General features: G+C 49.5%; 1 protein-coding gene across 5 annotated transcripts in view; it reads left to right on the top strand.

The window, feature by feature from the left end:
* Positions 1–17,009, top strand: part of NCAM1 (neural cell adhesion molecule 1) — a 294,609-nt gene that overhangs the window by 267,337 nt on the left and 10,263 nt on the right. For 2 of the 5 annotated variants that reach the window (XM_006207809.4, XM_015242229.3), the window contains exons 14-15: positions 6,626–6,750; positions 9,940–10,117. In XM_006207809.4, the coding sequence (XP_006207871.1) occupies positions 6,626–6,750; positions 9,940–10,117 (303 nt within the window). Of the gene's footprint in view, positions 1–6,625; positions 6,751–9,936; positions 10,118–12,683; positions 15,169–17,009 lie in introns of those variants that run through there. The other 3 variants (XM_072954135.1, XM_072954134.1, XM_072954136.1) reach the window with 2 other exon arrangements.

Raw genomic sequence — 17,009 nt, 5'->3', positions numbered from 1 at the left:
CAGTTTGAGCCACGCAAGGAATGTTTGAAGATGTTTCCCCAGGGTTGCCCTAGAAACACACCTTAGCCATGGTCTTGGCTATCAGTAAAAAAATGTGGCCAGTACTGAAAAATCACTGAGAGCCTGTGGCATTCCAAAGTATGGTCACCCTCCTGCATCAAAACACCCCTCTCCTGCCGTTTGCAAGGGACAGGCAGAGGACTGTCACTCAGATGTGCAGCAAGCAGCAGGAAATGGTCTTTAATAATAAAGTCGAAGGGAATGGGGAAGCCGGAGCAAATGAAATTTACAATGAAAACAAACAAAGCTTTTGTCAGGAAGGTTTCCAGGGGAGTTGGGCCTGGAGGGGGGTTTTTCAATCACGCAGTGGGTGGGTTATATACCCACAGTTGATGAATCCAGTGTTCCGTGTCCACTCCCCCTGTCCCCCCCCCCCAAATTGCCTAGGATGCATTTAACATGTACTGGGTGTTCCATGCACCCTCAGTTTCTGTCCACGGTGTTCACTGAACCAGAAGGAGAAGGGAGGTGAACAGAGACATTGAGCACCAGCCCAGGACCGCCTGGGTCCTGAGCCCGCAGAGCTCTGCTCGCAGGGATTCATGACAAGGACACTCAGGCACCTGGCCCAGGGGCACAGGAGTGGGTTTGCTGGACAAGAAAATCTGAGCCCCTCCCCCAATGCCAAAGTTCATTTTCTAAATATCACAACATTGCGTCACTGCTGGGTCAGTTCCTCCAATGACTCCCGTCAGCTACCGAGGACTCTGCATAAATGGGACCCCCTTGACCCCAGCATGTGTGTGATGAGACACCCCTGCATGCCCCCCCATGTCAGTGTGCTGCATGTCTGAGCATGGACCCCTCCCCTCCACCGTTTATAATGATCTTTTTTTCTTTAGCTACTGACACTGACTCGTACTAGGAAATGCTGATTCTGCTGAACTAAACTCTTTAACATCCACTCTTCCTTCTTAGATTGAAAACATCACTAACCACCCCTTCCACCCACTCTTTTTATTTTTTTACAGCTGTGTGTCTGGATTGCCACGGTCTCGGGCAGGTCGACATAGACTTTGCACTGGGGGTTCTGCTCTAATTGCCTTTATTCCGAAGGATGTCCTGCCCTGGTGGTGACCAGGCTAGGGAGCTAGCATGAAGGGGCCAAGTCAATGATGTGTATCAGCCCAAATCCCCTGGACAGGGGTCGGGAGCCTCCAAAAGCACCCATTTCCCTCAGGTTTACCAATACGAGAGCTGAAACGTCCCAGGAGCCTCCTACTTCTGAATAATGAATCTGACATCCATGAAGTAGTGTTGGAGGTGTGCCGAGCCCCTCCTGTGGCCTGGGAGGCAGGAGCCCAATTATAATTGTTGGTGATAGCAGTTATTTTTGTCCTAACTTCCTCAGCCTAGATCAGCCCCATAACCACAAACCTTCGTGGTCACAGTGTCTTTTTAGGATGATGAAACAAAGATAATTGATCAATTAATCTGTTGGTGTTTTCATGACACCCACAAGAAGGGAATTGGTATTTTTGTGGTCAGGTCTGTCAGAGTTCATTTGTTGCTGTTTCATTTGTACTCAGAACTGCCATGCCTCCCCCTCCACCTCCCATCACAGACTCACATTCATAATCCCTGATGAGAAAAATGATGCTGGAAAGAGTGTGTGGACTGGATGCCTCCGTGAGCTTGGTCTCGGAGAGCGAAGCATCCTCTCTCCATAGAAGCGAGGAACCTGGCTGTGCCCATACCTGCCCGTTCTGTATCCCAGAGTTCCCCGGAGCCAGGGACCAGGGTGGCAAAGAGTCAGGTCACACTAGCACAGCAGATCCTTAACAATAAAGAGAAAAGAGCTCGGGAGCAAAAGAACACTTTACTCCATACGCCTGATTTGGGGGAGACAAAAACAGACGTTTGAGACAAATTGCTGCCAGTCCACGCACTGTGGGCTGCTTTTTTGGGAAAACCACCTCAGAATAGAATAGCCAGGTCGGCTGCCAAAGGCGCATCGGGGAGATTCTGAGAGTCCAGGAGTGTGTGCAGCATAGATCACTTTCGTTCGTTTGATGTCTAGGGCTGAGAGACTGATCTCAGGAAGGAGAATTAATGGATTAATAACTAAATTCTGATTCCCTGAGGTCATTTGCTGATCCTCTGAGGACCAGGCAAACTTCTCACCTCTTGATGTAATGTTGAATGTTTCTGGATTGGAAAAATCAAATAGGCTTCATATCATCACAACTAAATCTTACCTTTGGACTTTTTTGAACAAATAAGAAAAAGAGCATACACAAGATTCAAATGGCTTGCAAGAAATAATAAACAGGAGCAGGCATTAGGATAAACAAAAGGAACAGTATCTTTAATGCCAGAAAATCCTATTAGAGATTCTGTGAAGGCTGTACATCCATCATTGGCTTCCACTCAGATGCCTGAAACTCTGTGTGGGTCCTGATGGGAGAGAAAGCAAAGTGCGTGAAGACAGAACCCAGGTCCGGCCCGTCTGAGGGAGGCCCGTTGGCCCCTCAGCATTTCAATCAGAATGTGCAACGCTTGGTACTTGGGCTTTTTGAGTGAGAATCAGAATTTTGTTTTCCTTCCAAGATGCGCAGCTGCTGTCCAAACACCCTGGGCTTGCTGGAATTTTTGTTGTGGAATCCAAGCCATCCGGCACTCGTTTTCTGATCCCAGGGCTTCTGCTGACGAGGGAAAAGACATGAAACTGACTCCGACTTTAGGGCTCAGTAGCACAATAATTATAAAGAAGAACCTGCAATCTGCATGGCCAGAAATACGCATTTCAATTACGGTTTCTAAGGGGAATTTACAGGACCTGCCTATGATGGTTTTGACTGTATGTGGTCTCTCTGGTACAGTCTTCTTTTTTTTTTTTCCCTTGCATACACGATTTACATTCTTCTGGAAGATACCAGAACTGCCCGCTATTTCATATCTGTTATTGACAAGGTTTATTTTTACAAATACTGCTGTTTTAGTCTTTACATAAAAATATTCGGGGGGAAAATTTGACTCATAGCTGACGTTAAACTCAGAGGGTATAATTAACCCCAGGGGTTTTCTTGGAGCAACCTGCCGATTGCTGCTGAATCGCAAACCAACATTTACAAATAATTACAATATTGGTTTTGCTGAAATTACCCATAATGATTTCAATCAGAGCAGCCATCTCAGAACAGAGTGCACATGGGGACCCTCTAAATAATTTCCTCCCCTAATGTGTTCAGTAAAGCAGCCAGTCCCCTGAATGCCAGGCCCATTTCTTTTGGCGTCAGCCCCTCCCTCCTCAGGCATGACTGGAACATTCTTTTTGCAGAGAGAGCTTAGGAAATCGTTTCTTGAACCCCATTGGCTGCAGTAAACATTTGAATGTGAATAAGACAAATGATTAAACAAGGATTGTTCTTTCCACATCTTTATGTACTTACAGCAAGTTACATAGCCATAAAGTTGGTCAGCATCTCTGTGATGTTAGTTGAATGCAATCTTCCTTTAGAAATCGTCATAGGGAGGGCTAGGTTTTTGCATGAGGGCCCCACCATTTTCGAAAGAATAGATCGTAACTAAAGCTTTCCATTTGGTAAACAGAACCTTGTCTTAATCACCTTGGAAACTCTGACGTTTCATGGACCACCTGGTACCTAATAGGTACTGAATATACGTTTGTTAAATAAATTATATTTAAAGCACTCTACATGATACGATTTTTATAAAGCGCTCTAAATTCTGTGAGAAAGTAATCCATATCAGAGTTGCATGGTAGTCACTTGGATAAAATGATAGCAAATTGTAGTATTGTGATTTCCTGGGAATGGTGAAACTGTGTTCTGTGGTCTAATTTTTAGTGGTTTCTCTGTGATTCCCACTGTATTTTTTCAAATCCAAAGATAAGAGGGTCCCATTATTGGGGCTGTTGGTTTCCACGGGGATTCCTTGGCGAGATTTTTGTCCGTATGTCTTTGAAGACCCTTTGGGTCTCTTTTCAAAGACAGGACCTTTTGAGATAAATTTTTAAAAATTATTTAAAAAACGAAAAAAAGGGGGGGGGGCAACTCTGTGCCTGAGAGATATGGTATTGTTGATCCTGGGGTGCAGCTCCCTAAAATGGGCTCAGCGCCCTGTATTTTCTGTTTTGTCCTTTACAGTGTCATGAAAATAGCCAGGGTGTCCTTGATGGTTCATCCTAGCATAGTGGCTGTCACGGTGTCACAGTGATGTCAGAGCAAGAAGCCCTGGGGAGTATCTGGCAGTTTGCAAATATGGTGGCCAAGGCCACAGATGTTCTGGGCCCCACTGTGGCATCCTTAGCATTTAGTTCTAAAGGGATCTTCACAAACATCAGAGAGAGTGCCTCTTCTCAACAGACGCTCCCCCCAAAGCAGAGTTCAGTGTTACATGGCATTGATGCAGACTTTGAAACCCATACTGCTCAAATCTGAGAGGAAATAGTAAGGAAGGTGCGGGGCAGAGTGGCCAGCAAAGTAATCTCCACTTCCCTTCCCAGGAAGCCTTGAAGGAAAGACTAGATCCTTGCCTGGTGAGTGTGTTGGAAGAGCCATTGAAGCCTCTTCCTTCCCTCCTCCTTAAGGCAAAGTGACCATTAATTACAGAATCAATGTTGCAGGTCTAAATAGAGAAATCTATAGTGATTAACATAAGTCTTCATTCAGCCCAGGGTCACCAACATCCCGTTTCACCTGGGACTACGGCTTTTTCCAGGATAAAGGACTCACAGTGCCAACCCCTGGAAAGTCCCAGACTAACAGGATGAGGTGGGCACCCTAATTCAGTGAGAGAATAGAGTCTTTAAAGTTCTACTGTGTCTCTTCTTCCCTTGTTCAGCATTGGTGAATTGACTCAGACATCCTTCAGTCCTGTAAAAAAATACTCCCCTGTGAGTTCCCTTTTAGCACTGGATATTTCTGAATGGTATAAGACAAAACTGAATTATTGTCCAAGCCTCAGAATGATCCAAAAGAATGTGAAAAGCATTCACACCTTGACATTATTGAAACCAAATCTAAGTATTTTCCCCTGAATAATTAGTGCTAGTTGCTAGGCAGTGGCGTAAAAACAGGACAAATCTTTGCCTGGTGCTCATTTATGTTTTTATTTTCATTTTTTCTTTTTCCTGAATTACCGATTGAAGAAAAAGGAATAATAAGGGCATCTTTTTCCAAATACATCATCCCTCAGACATTAAGATCGCCCATCCTTTCTGTTGGCACTTTCACGTGTCCCCATTACTAGTACAAGTGCGCACAGATCACCTTGCAAGCTTATTAACTGAACTTTCGGGTGGTGTGCGTGTTGCTGGCCCAGGCTGAGTAGCAGGGCTCTCCTGAGCTTTATCTGTCTGGTTCTTTGTCTCAAAGAGGAAATAAGCATGCTCGGCCACTGAGGTCCCCAGAGTAGCTGAGAAAGGAGGATGTGCTGGCCTGACTTGGCCAGCAGCTTTCTCATAAATGGCCAAAGGTACACTTGTGAGTGCTGAGGTCCGAAGCCCGGTGACAAGCCTTCCCTGGCACTTCTGTCCCTTGTCTGATTCTATCTTCCAGAGAACAAACCAGGACTGCCCAGCCAGAAGCTCACTGTCTTATAGGCTCGCCAGATCTGTCCGAGGTCATAAAATGGATGCAGAGATGATTCCCACAGGAAGTGCAGGGTTCCCGAGTGTCTTAAATCTTCACTTTAACCTTTTATAACAGACACTTTCTCATCTCATTGCTTTCGACATATACTAATGACCTAGTTTCTCTTAAAGTAAATCAGCATCTTACTGCAGAGCCATCCCAACCCTGGTAGTTTGTCACATACAAGTTCATCTTTCTTCTTGACCTTGGGTTCACAGTGCTACTGCGAAAAAAGAGAAACATCGACTTTTTTTTTTCTGTTGAGAAATGCTGAAGACTTATTTCCCCCTCTCTCCTCTCACAAATAGAAAGACTTTAATGATCGTTCCATTAATACAAGGTACCAAGGATTACCACTCAGGCTGTTGACCCCATAAACGCAGAATACTTGCAGGACATTTGCTGTGACAAATCGCACTTTATTTGATCATGATTGGAAGCTTTTTTTTTTTTTGATGAACCTAAGTCATAAAATTTAATTCGTGCAAAGCTGATTATAAGAATGCAGCATCATTCCAACTCCGTTAGGGACCAGACACCCCTGGGAGGAATCATATATCCAGGGGAAAAAACTGGGCTGCTTTGAAAATTTATTTTATGGATGTAAGTTTTCTCCTTAAATGATTACATTTTCCCATATTTCAGGCTGTTCCTTGAAATATTTCAAGTTCATAAAAGTTAAGTCTGCAGTTGTAAGCACAGCTAGGAAAAAGTGCAAGCACCAGTGAGGGACAGAAAAAAGGCTTCTCTCTAAAATGGTGAAAGGACTGGGATATAATGGGACAGTAGCCTGAGTCTGAGGCATCTAACTGGAATTCGAAGTTTCACACTTATTGCTCATTAACCATTTGAATTTTGGAGAAAGCAAGAAAAGAGTCCAGCCCCACCCCATCACTACATCCCCTTCAGATGGACTGGATTTCCATTTTGTGGACCAAAATGTCACACGCCTTAACTGGCTGTTTCAGGGGAACCCAGCGCGCCTAAGCTCGAAGGGCAGATGGGAGAGGATGGAAACTCTATTAAGGTGAACCTGATCAAGCAGGACGACGGCGGCTCCCCCATCAGACACTACCTGGTCAAGTACCGAGCGGTGAGTGGCCTCCTTCCTCCATCTTCACCCGCGCCTGCATCCTTGACACCCACCTTGTTGGGGCAACAACACGCAAAGCCCGGAGGGGTCGGGGGCAGCCTGTGTCTGGATGGTGGCTCATGGGCCCTGGTCAGGGTTTTAAATTCCAAGACAGACCTCCAGCTGTTGGGTCTTGTCCCCACTGGGACTGGTTTGAAAACCACTGAAATGATTTCGGTGGTGACACACACTCATAACCATGACTGCTTGTGCTGCTGCTTGACTTTTTCTGCAAAGTTATCCAGCCACTCCCCAGGACTTTTTGCAAATAACATACTGATAGCTAATCATCACGCTTTGATAAAGTATGTATTAGGGCCAGGCGCAGTGACCACGTGCAGTTTCTCTCTCCAAGAACCCTATGAGGTTGTTTTGATGGTTGTCACTTTACAGAGGAAGTAAGTGCGGCTTGGGCAGTCCTATAACCCGACTCCTACAGCCAGGCAGCCAGGGTTTTCATCTAGGTCTGCCCGACTGAAGAGATGGGGGTCTCAGGCCCCCGTCCTGGCTGCCTCAGATCCTAAACCAGCTCCTACCCTCACCCGCACCCCGATCCCACTAATGCCCGTGCACCCCACCTGAGCTGCTGTAATCCTGCTAACAGTGAGCTTGGCCCAAAGCCTTTTCTTCCTGGCTTGCTCTCCACCACCCATCTAAGATTTCTTTCATTCCACCCTTCATCCCCAAACCCCAGATTGAGAATCAGGCTCTCCTTTTGGGATTTTAGAAGGACACTTGGCCATTGCCAACCACGATCAACTGCTGAGAGGTTTAGAGGCAATGTCTGAGCATCGGAAATAGCCTTTTGCTGGGGTTTCCTGCCAGGAGAAAAGAATGAACCAGGGAGCAAGTCTTCTTTCTTCCAATAGCTCCCAAGAATTGTCTTGCTCCCTCTCTGCCTTGTGCTCAGCCCCCATTGAAGTGCTTACCTGGTTAGGCTGACGGAGAGTGGGTACCGCACGGATCCCTGAAGACACACTTCTCCTGCTTCATTGTGAGGCCAGGCATGGGAGGAGGAGCCTCAGTTGACTTCCCAAAGGCCTGGAGGCACCACTGTCTGAGAGATCCCTGTGGCTTCCTCACTGTGGAGTAGAAGGCGCAGACCAACTGAGCAGGTGTCCCCAGCAGAACCCACTGGAAGTGGACAGTATGGTGGGGCAGGATACCTTTGGCCACTGTCACCCTGATGTGGCCCAGACAGACATGGCATCCCGTTCCAGCTTCAGCACTTAGCAGCATGTGACCTGAATAGGTCACCCAATCTTCCAAAATCTCCATTTCTCCATCAGTAAAATGGGGATAGCTTATCACGTTGTTGCAAAGATTAGTTAAAACATAGACAAAGAACCTGAAATGTGCCTGACACTTGGAAAACTCTATACCTGGTAACTAACAATCACTGCTGAGATGCAGGCATGGACTGGAAACATCTCCTGTACAGGGCACCTCAGATATCACTGTTCCAGGAGAGACATCGCGGCTGTGCCTTAAAAAGACAACTGGGGCAAAACACCGAGATGGGTTAGCGTTTGACACCCCAACCATCCTCTCTCTTCTGCCTCAAAATCTTAATGTTTGCGAAATACTACTATTTTTATATGATATTAATATGTATTATGTAACATAATGTTTGCTTTATAGTCTGGCTGTCTCTCTTGTAATGATATTTACCAAGGAAAGAAATCTTTCAGAGAAAGAGGAGAAAAAGCAAACAGCTGAACTTCTTTGTTTTACATTAAAATGGGGCACATACTGACGTGCACACAAGCTAACTTAAGAGCATAGCCCAGCTTCCTGGTTAGACTCGAAGGAAATGAGCATCTGCTGCTGGTGTTTCCTGGCCCTGGTCACGACCATAGCATGAGAGACAGCACATTCTAAAGGCATCTATCTGGCTGGTATAAGTCATCTTGCTGGGAACTTAGACGGCTGGCTTTCCTGTATGTAAGTCTTTGTCCAGCCTCAGCCACGGGCTGGACCACCTGCCGGGTGGCGGTGCTAGCATGTCCTGCTCTCCTGAGGAGCAGCCCATCCTTCGGCAGACATTCATCAAGCCCTCTCGTGGGCCTGGCATCCACCTCTCAGATGGCTAGTGAAAAGGCCAAAGATTATGAAGAGGTGGGCCGTGAAACCTTCTGAAGATTTCTCAGGAAGTCTTCAAACCTCCTTCCACAGCTGTTGTGTCAGGGAAATGGGCACAAAGGACTGCTTTATAAACTCCCAGAACAAACTCATTGGTGAATGTGAAGGTTTAGAAATGAAAAGAACATTCGAGAATGGAGGGAAAGCTAGAACTCCAGCTGTGTGCTTGAAATGATGCCCTGGGCAGTGCCCTGCTGAGTGGAGGGTACCATTCCCTGTGGGCACTCAGAGCGCCCCAGCCTTGGACCTGATGGCAGAACTCACCCCTAGAGCCTCCAGCTCCAATCTTAGAAACCAGGTTATACTGCATGGAGTAGAAAAACCCAGCTCAGAGCAACAGATGTGTGTTGAGCTCCCAATTATGAAAGGAGAGGTCACAGCTTTGGGCCCAGGTGCACTTGGCCCCAGCTCGATGGCCTGTGTGGCTTTGGGAGGTCACCTGACCTCTCTCTCCCTTCCCTTCATCAGCTTATTGTAGGCATACAGTGAGAAAATGCGCAGAAAGCCTTTAGTACAGTGCCTGGCACGCAGTGGGTGCTCAAAAAAATGATAGTTTTTATTTTTAATAAAAGTGGAATCTATGCGGTGGCTCCATGTTGGGGAGGTGAGTCATACCCGAGTGTGAGCAACATTCTGAAACAGGACAAGAAACATAGCGATCTGATTACTCTGCTGGGTCATCCTTAGCATGTGTGCCCGGCATTCCAGAGTATAGCATGGGTCCCTGCATGCCCTCATGGTGATGGACAGGGCACTGAAGGCCAGCCACACCACACTGGCAATCTGTATTTGCAAACACGCAAGGTTTAACCTCCTGACCTGATCATTTACCTTCTGGCTTTTCAGGCTGGTGAAGAATAAAGACCATGTCCTATAGTTGGTTTTTATTCTTGTTTGGCACCAGTAGTTGCTGACTCCTTTACATTCCTCCTGTCGGCTGGTCTCACCGGCTACTGCATCTAATGCTTCCTGGGGTCTTGTATCTTTCCTGCCGATTTCTCCCAGAAGCTGTCCTCCGAGTGGAAACCAGAGATCAGGCTCCCATCTGGCAGTGACCACGTCATGCTCAAGTCCCTGGACTGGAATGCCGAGTATGAGGTCTACGTGGTGGCTGAGAACCAGCAGGGAAAGTCCAAGGCGGCTCACTTTGTGTTCAGGACCTCGGCCCAGCCCACAGCCATCCCAGGTAAGACGCCTCTGCTTCCTGTGAGTCTCCTGCTTTGAATTAATGCACCAGTGCCGCACCTCCTAATGTGCCTGAACAGCCCCTGACAACTCGCTTGCTTACAGCCATCCTCATGATTGGTTGCCCATGCGAGCTTAGTTTTGCTTTGTACCTAGCTGTGCAGTAGGTTGAGATGGGCTGGACCCCCAGCAAGGCTTGGCCAAGCATCCTGGGCAGAGGTCCTGTGTCATTCAGCCTCGGAGGACTGATGGTAAGCCAGTCCATGGGGCCCCTCAGATGGGAAAAGCCCTGGTTCCAGCCGAGCTTTGGACACTGATTGAGGAAGGATCCTTTCCTGAGACCTTATCTGCTATCTACCATTTCATCCGAGGACCACATGACTTTTTAAACCCTGTCTTTCTGACGCTTGCTCACCTGCCCAGCCGTGGTCCAAATCTCTTCTCTGTGGGGACCCCAAGAGAAGGAACAGATGGTGCCCAGTTAGTTAAAAATCCTCTCTGCCAAGGGCATCTCAACTGAAACAAAGATTAAATTGAGCCACTTGAAGCAGAACAAGTGGAGAAAGGAGATGCTGGAAAACCCATCCATGAAAGGCAGTCCTGTCTGCCAGAGGCCCTGATGGGAGCAGTTCTCCTGGGAGATGCAGATCTGTCTCTAGGGATCCGGGACCAGCTCAGGTGTGGGAATAAAGTGAGAGTTCTGCTTTGTGGCCCAGCTGCCTTGCTGCTGACTGGCAGTCTCCTCATTGACCAGATCCCTCAGAGCAGAAAGAGATCTTCATCGTCCCTCTGTGCTTTTCCGGACCAACCAGATGCTAACCACAGGCAGCAGGGTGGGCATAGAACATACAGCTGAAGCCTATTGGAAGGGACCGCATAAACTCTCTGTCGGGTCCAGGTGTGGTGGAAGGATGTTCCCGTCTCCCAGTGGCCCTGGTCTGGCCCTCATCGTGCCTGTCCCTTCTAGAATAATGCCCTGGCTCTCGGCTCAGCGGTCGCGATTGCTTCTCCCAGTGGGAGAGAGGCCAGGAAGGATGTGGGCTGCTGTGACCCAAGGTCGTGTGTGTGGAAGTGGATTGGTTGGGCAGAAACAAAATAAGATCAATGTGTGGTTCCCAGTGGTTGGCTGTGCGTGAGTGTGTGTGTCTGAGACATGTGGGGGGGGCCCCCAGGGATTTGGGGACCATAGATCAGAAGCTTCCATTGGTTCTGCCCACTGCATGGGCAGGGAGGGCAGTCAGCACAGGCTGGGGTGGGCAGGTCCCTGCAGGCAGTGGTCACCTGGTCAGTGATTAAGCCAAGGCACCTGGATGTGGCTGCGAGAAATGCTCTCCTCACTGCTTCATAGCTGTCCACATGAAGGTGGCCCTGTCTGTCCTCTGCCCCTTCTTTCTCTGCATTCTTGGGTCAGTTTTTGCCTGAAATCGACAGTCTGGTGTCTCCCGCGGGCTCGGCCTTTGTGGGGCCCTTAAGAGCCAGGGGAGTGAGAAGCCTGAGTGAGTCCTTTGCAGCGAGACAGATTCCTCCAGGCACGTGTTTCCACGGGTACGACTCCGCAGGCGGTGATTCAGACAGGCTGCGTTCACAGGCCGGGTACCGCCAGCAGCGTCAGTGCTCGGGTGGGAGAAGCTGGGGCCACCGGGTGTCAGATACAGACATTCTGGGAAGACCAGTCCCCCGAAGTCCTGCCCGCGGGAGCTGTCAGAGTCCTTCTGGTTAATCTCCCAGGCGCCCAGTTCACAGAGAGGGTTGGAGGGGTTGCTCACCTCGCCCCCAGAGGCTCTCGGCTCTGCCACACGGGTCTTAGTAGGAGGTTGCTTGGATGAACTTTGGGGACTTTTCCAGCCGTTGTGTTGGGACCTGCGGTTGAAACCTCTGAGTTATAGGATGTACGTTCATGGTGGAATTCTGTGGTTCAGCGGGTGGCGGAAGGCGAGGGGCAGAGAACTAGGTTTTCTTTAGCAGCTATGGGTGGGGAGACTCAGATTGGAAGAGGCTGAATTCTTGCTAAAAAGGTGGCCCCCATCCCCGTGCACAGTGATCAGATGCATCTCTACCCTGATGTGTAAAAAACTCTAGAGATTAGAAAGCTGTGTGCGGGCAGGCTCCTCGGCTGCGTCTTAGAACCTCCCCTTATCAGAGGTGACACTTCCCTGATCAGATTCTTGAATTTCATCCTGAAGCCTTCCGTTCTCTCACTTTAATTTCATTTGCTCGCTGACCCCTAACCCCTGAACTCACCCCGCTGCGCTGCCTCTGGCCTTGCTGAGCTTCGGACCTGGCCTGCTGGTAACATTACCGCACTGAACTCTCCCCTAACCTTTGTCAGTTTAATTTACAAAGTCGAATTAACCTTTGATTCTGGAGTTTTCTATATTTGACCTAATTTTTTTTTCTTTTTATCTATTTTTTTTTCTCTGTTTCTGTCTCTTCTCTTTCCTCCTCCCCTCTCCTCCCCTCCCCGTGTCTGTTGTCACACACATCACGTTGGACATCACTGGGACATCCCCACTGCCATATTTGTTTTTAAACCTTCTCTCTGGGGACCCATTGCTTGGTGCCTGCAGCGACCCTGGGAGGCTCCACCATGTCCGCCACCTTTGCCTCATTGCTTTTCTCTGCAGTGACTCTTCTCTTGCTCTGTTAGGAACTTGAACAACACACACAAAAATTTAAATTTGCTTAAAAGCCCCGTTCCTATGAGAATGGTCAGTGCCCCCTTTGGCATACTCTTTCAGGACCTCCACGGCCACGCTGCCAAGCTCTCTGTGGAAGAGGAAGCTTTGGCAATTGGAAAAAGCTGGACCTCCAGACTTATTGCCATTCAGATACTTTTGTGCCATTTCATAAGGAGTTTGCCCCCTTTTTCATGGCAGTGCAAAAATGTTCGGGGGCTCTTTTCTTTAAATGCTATGTAAAACACACACACAAAGGCACTAGGTTTTCAGAAGAGTTTCTGCACAGCTGCTACTTGCTTGCATTTTTGGTTCTTACCTGAAAATGATGTGGCAGAGAAAGAGTTCTAAGTACCCTCTAAAGCCTGCATCAGATTGTTAAAATCACCACGTGCCCCAATTCTAACCCCCTGCTCCTCCTCTGCCCTCAATAAGTAGTTGGCTTTGCCCGCACTGAAGTGCCCGTGGTAAGATCGCTGTGATTCACTGGAGCTTTTTGCTGACTTGATGGGCAGAGTCAGCCACCCTGTTGCCCATGTAAATGGAATCAGATTCACTGGGTATTTCTTGGGGCCGAGCAAACTTTCTGGGAGGCACTTTGGTCCTAGGTAGCACCCTATGCTGGCTCTGTGAACGGGGCCGACCTAGGATGTGCCCCACACCTGTGGGCTCTGGCAGGTGCGCGTCTCCCGGACGGGGTGATCCCTGCTGCCCTGCTACAGCTCAGCCACAGACCTCGTGTCTTGGTGGATGTGGTCCAGCGGTGACACATTATGGCATAAACATCAGTCCCCCAGGTTGAAAGCATCCGCTGTGAGCCTGGCGTGAGTCACACCCTTCCCGACACGTGCTCAGCTGAATGGAAGGCGGGGCCCACCCAGGGTGCCGATCAGTTAGAACTCGGCCTCTCATATTTCTCCAGTGCCCCGAGCCCACTGCTGGCTAGTGGCATCAGTAACATTTTTAAAACTGGTGTCTGGGCTCAGTGGCAGCGTGTGTGCCTAGCATGCACGAGGTTCTAGGTTCAATCCCCAGTACCTCCATTTAAAAAAAAAAAAAAACTAGTAATAAATGAATAACCTAATTACCTCCTCCCCTGCCAAAAAAAATTAAAATTAATTCTTAAAAAAAAAAACTGTTGAAAGCCAGCTGCTCCCCTGCTGTTGGGGATGCACCTCCCCACGTGCCCAGGAGAGGAAGCGGGTGCATTTGTCAAAGTCCTGCCTGGAGACTCTCGGGTGACTCACGCTCAGTGGTGTCAGTGTGTGTGCTTGGGGGGACCTTCTGCTGAATAAAAACTCCCTCCCTCCATCGTGGTCACATATCATTCCACTTATCTCATCTCTGAGCATCTCCACGGAAGTTTGGTTTTCATCATTTTCCAGTTTCTTTGTTTTTTGGTTCTGTTGTTTTTTAATGTTCCAAGACTAGCCTTTCCCCTTTGGGAATCCAAATGAGCCTCTGGTCTGCGGGGCAGAGCTGCCCCTGTCAGTGGACACAGGCCCGTGCCTCCAGCGCTGGCAGTTTAGCGAGTCACCTGCAGACGCCGGAGGCTGCACGCTACCCAGCAGTTCAGCCGGGCAGTGCCTCTCACCCAAGCCCCGTCGGCCTCCAGCCCCACCACGAACCTCTCCCCCGAGGTCCCTGACCTCCCTTCACGCCAGGGCAGCAGAAGCAGACACAGTCCTTAGGCACAAGGCAGAGCAATGAGAAGCATCACGTGGTGCCTCCGGGCTTGGCGTGAGAATCCCAGTAACCTACGGAGGCCCAGGGAGGGGGAGATGGGTCCTCATGCAGGTGGCCCATCACTGTCCCCCTGGCCGCCAGCATGCTCTTGATATCATCTTGGGCGGAAGTCACATATTCACCCCAGTCCCCGTCCCATAGATGAGAGCCAGTGTCCGTGTTTCAAAGGGACTCTGTGGAGATCGGAGGCCTGGCATCCATGACCCTGTCCCCTCAGCACGTGGTGCCCAGGCAGACCTCAGCTGAAGCAATTTGGGGTCATTGTATTGGGTCCCTTCAGACTGGCCCATGGTTCATCAGGGGTGCCCTTCAGGGGACCGTGTTAGGGCACACCCACTCCCACCAGACACTGAGTTCTCACGTGGCTGCAGCGCCCAGCCCCGCCAGGACCCCCTTAGACAGGCCCATCAAGAGGGACCGCTCACCGCCCAGCCCAGCCGCCGGGGCCCCGTGCCCTGGCTTCGCGCTGCGCATGCTCCACCCGCCACAGGGCTTCTCTGCTCATTTCTAGAATATTTATACGGCAGGTTTGGATCATGTTTTGCTACTAATAAGAATGCTAACGTTGTTGTGTAGATAATCAGTGAGGCCTTTATGAAGTTTACACCTTTGCATTATTAAAGGAAATAACAGTTCATGTGAACTCACCAGCGTGTTTGGATTTTATTTGGTAGCTGTGTATCCTGCAAAGTACCTCCTTTCCGTCCACTTCACGTGTACCTGGCTTACCCCGATTGCCCCAGAGAGCCGTGGACATTGCACCCCAAACTTGGGAGCCTGCTGGGTGAACTTCTGGTCTTTCCCCTCCTTTTCAGGAGCAAAGTGGTTTTCTGAGCTCTCCTAAGAGCTGTGGTGGGTCTCTGCCTCCTTGGACTTTTCCCAGCGGGAAGGTGCCTTTGCAGAGCCGGGAGATGGTCACCTTGGGGTCAGGGGCGCACTCTGGGCCACCAGATACACAACTCTGCTGCAGGTTCTTCGACTTTCACAGCTCCCTCTGCAGCTTTCTAACAGGCTGCACAGAGTGACCTGGTGCTAGTGATGTAGGAAAGCGGATGTGGGGCGTGAGGACGGCCGTGTCCCAGGCTTCAGTTGAGCCCCGGGGACGTGCCCCACCAAGTGTGGGTCCTTGGCTTTGCGCAGAAAAGAATTCAAGAGCGAGCCACACTTGAGTAAATGCGGAGTTATTTAGAAGTACATCAACAGGCAAGTGAAAGGCCACAAGGTGTGGGGGTTGGGTGCTTAGATTAGAGTAAAAGTAGGGACACACTCCATAGACAGAGTGCGGGCGGTCTCCGAAGAGGGAGAGAGAGGGGGCAGCGGCCACGAGGCACCACGTTGCCAGTTTTTATGGGCTCAGTGGCTTCATATGCTAATAAGTGGAAGGACCAGTCTAACTAGCCTGGGGAAGGGGCTGGGACTCCCAGGACGTTAGCCTTTTCCCACTCTTTGACCTTTTGTGGCCAGCCTTGGGACTGCCATGGCACCTGTGGGCATGTTATTCACCATGCTACTATATTACAAGGGGCGTATAATGAAGCTCAAAGTCTACTAGAAGTCAAATCTCCCACCATCTTGAGCCTCAAGGCCTGCTGGGGGCTGAATCTTTCTCCATTCTGGTGTTAATTGCTGTGTTATTCCTTGAACGGCTGTGCCCTGCCCCCTTCCTGTCTCAACAGAATCTAAGGGAAGGTTCTCACTGGCAAACCCTATTCTGTTTATAATCACAGTTAGTTGGATTCCTCCTGAAAGCCCTGAGCCAGCTGTCTGTTCAGCAGATTCCAGGAAGGAATCAGCAGATGTGTACGGGGTTCATGAGTGAATCAGAACCTCAGCTTAGTGGTTGCAAGAGTCAGAGGATGGAGAGGGCATTTCTGCACTGACATCCCATGGCACAGGGCTTCCGGCCGCCCGGTCATCTGTAAAGTGTGAGACCATCTTCCCATTTTGAAGCCTTTAAGTGCCTTACATGTAGGCACATGTAGGTCTCAGTCTTGGGCAAGCCAGGTCCTTGATCAGTGCCAGCCCCTCCCAGGCCAGGAACCACAGCAGATGGGCGGCCCCAGCTTTATGGCCTCCCTGTTCAGGGCAGCTCTAAGCCTGGAGGAGCTGCTCCCAAGAAGCACTCTGTGTGCAGGTGTGCAGACGGGGCAGCCAAGGGAGGGTGGGAGGAAGGACGTGCCAAGAGAGGCCCAGAAGGTGTTTTCTTTTTCCTTCTGTAAAGCGTTAAGCAAGATGCTGGAGGCAGCTTTATCTTTCTGGTCTCCTGGACTACACAGTTCTGCAGCGGCCCCCGAGAGGGAGCGAGTGTTGGCTTGACTTGGATACTCGTTTGCATCAGGCTGTTCCCCTTATGGGCGGTTTCTTGTAAAAGCGACACACGCCCTTTCTCCAGCCTGAGGGGCACCTCACTTCCTCTCCAAGTCTAGACTCTTACTGGTGAACTGGGTGGTCCTTTTTCCCTTGGGGATAAGT

The sequence above is a fragment of the Vicugna pacos genome, chromosome 33 (assembly GCF_048564905.1).
Source record: "Vicugna pacos chromosome 33, VicPac4, whole genome shotgun sequence".
Classification (NCBI taxonomy): domain Eukaryota; kingdom Metazoa; phylum Chordata; class Mammalia; order Artiodactyla; family Camelidae; genus Vicugna; species Vicugna pacos.
This window is presented reverse-complemented; position numbering and strand designations above follow the sequence as displayed.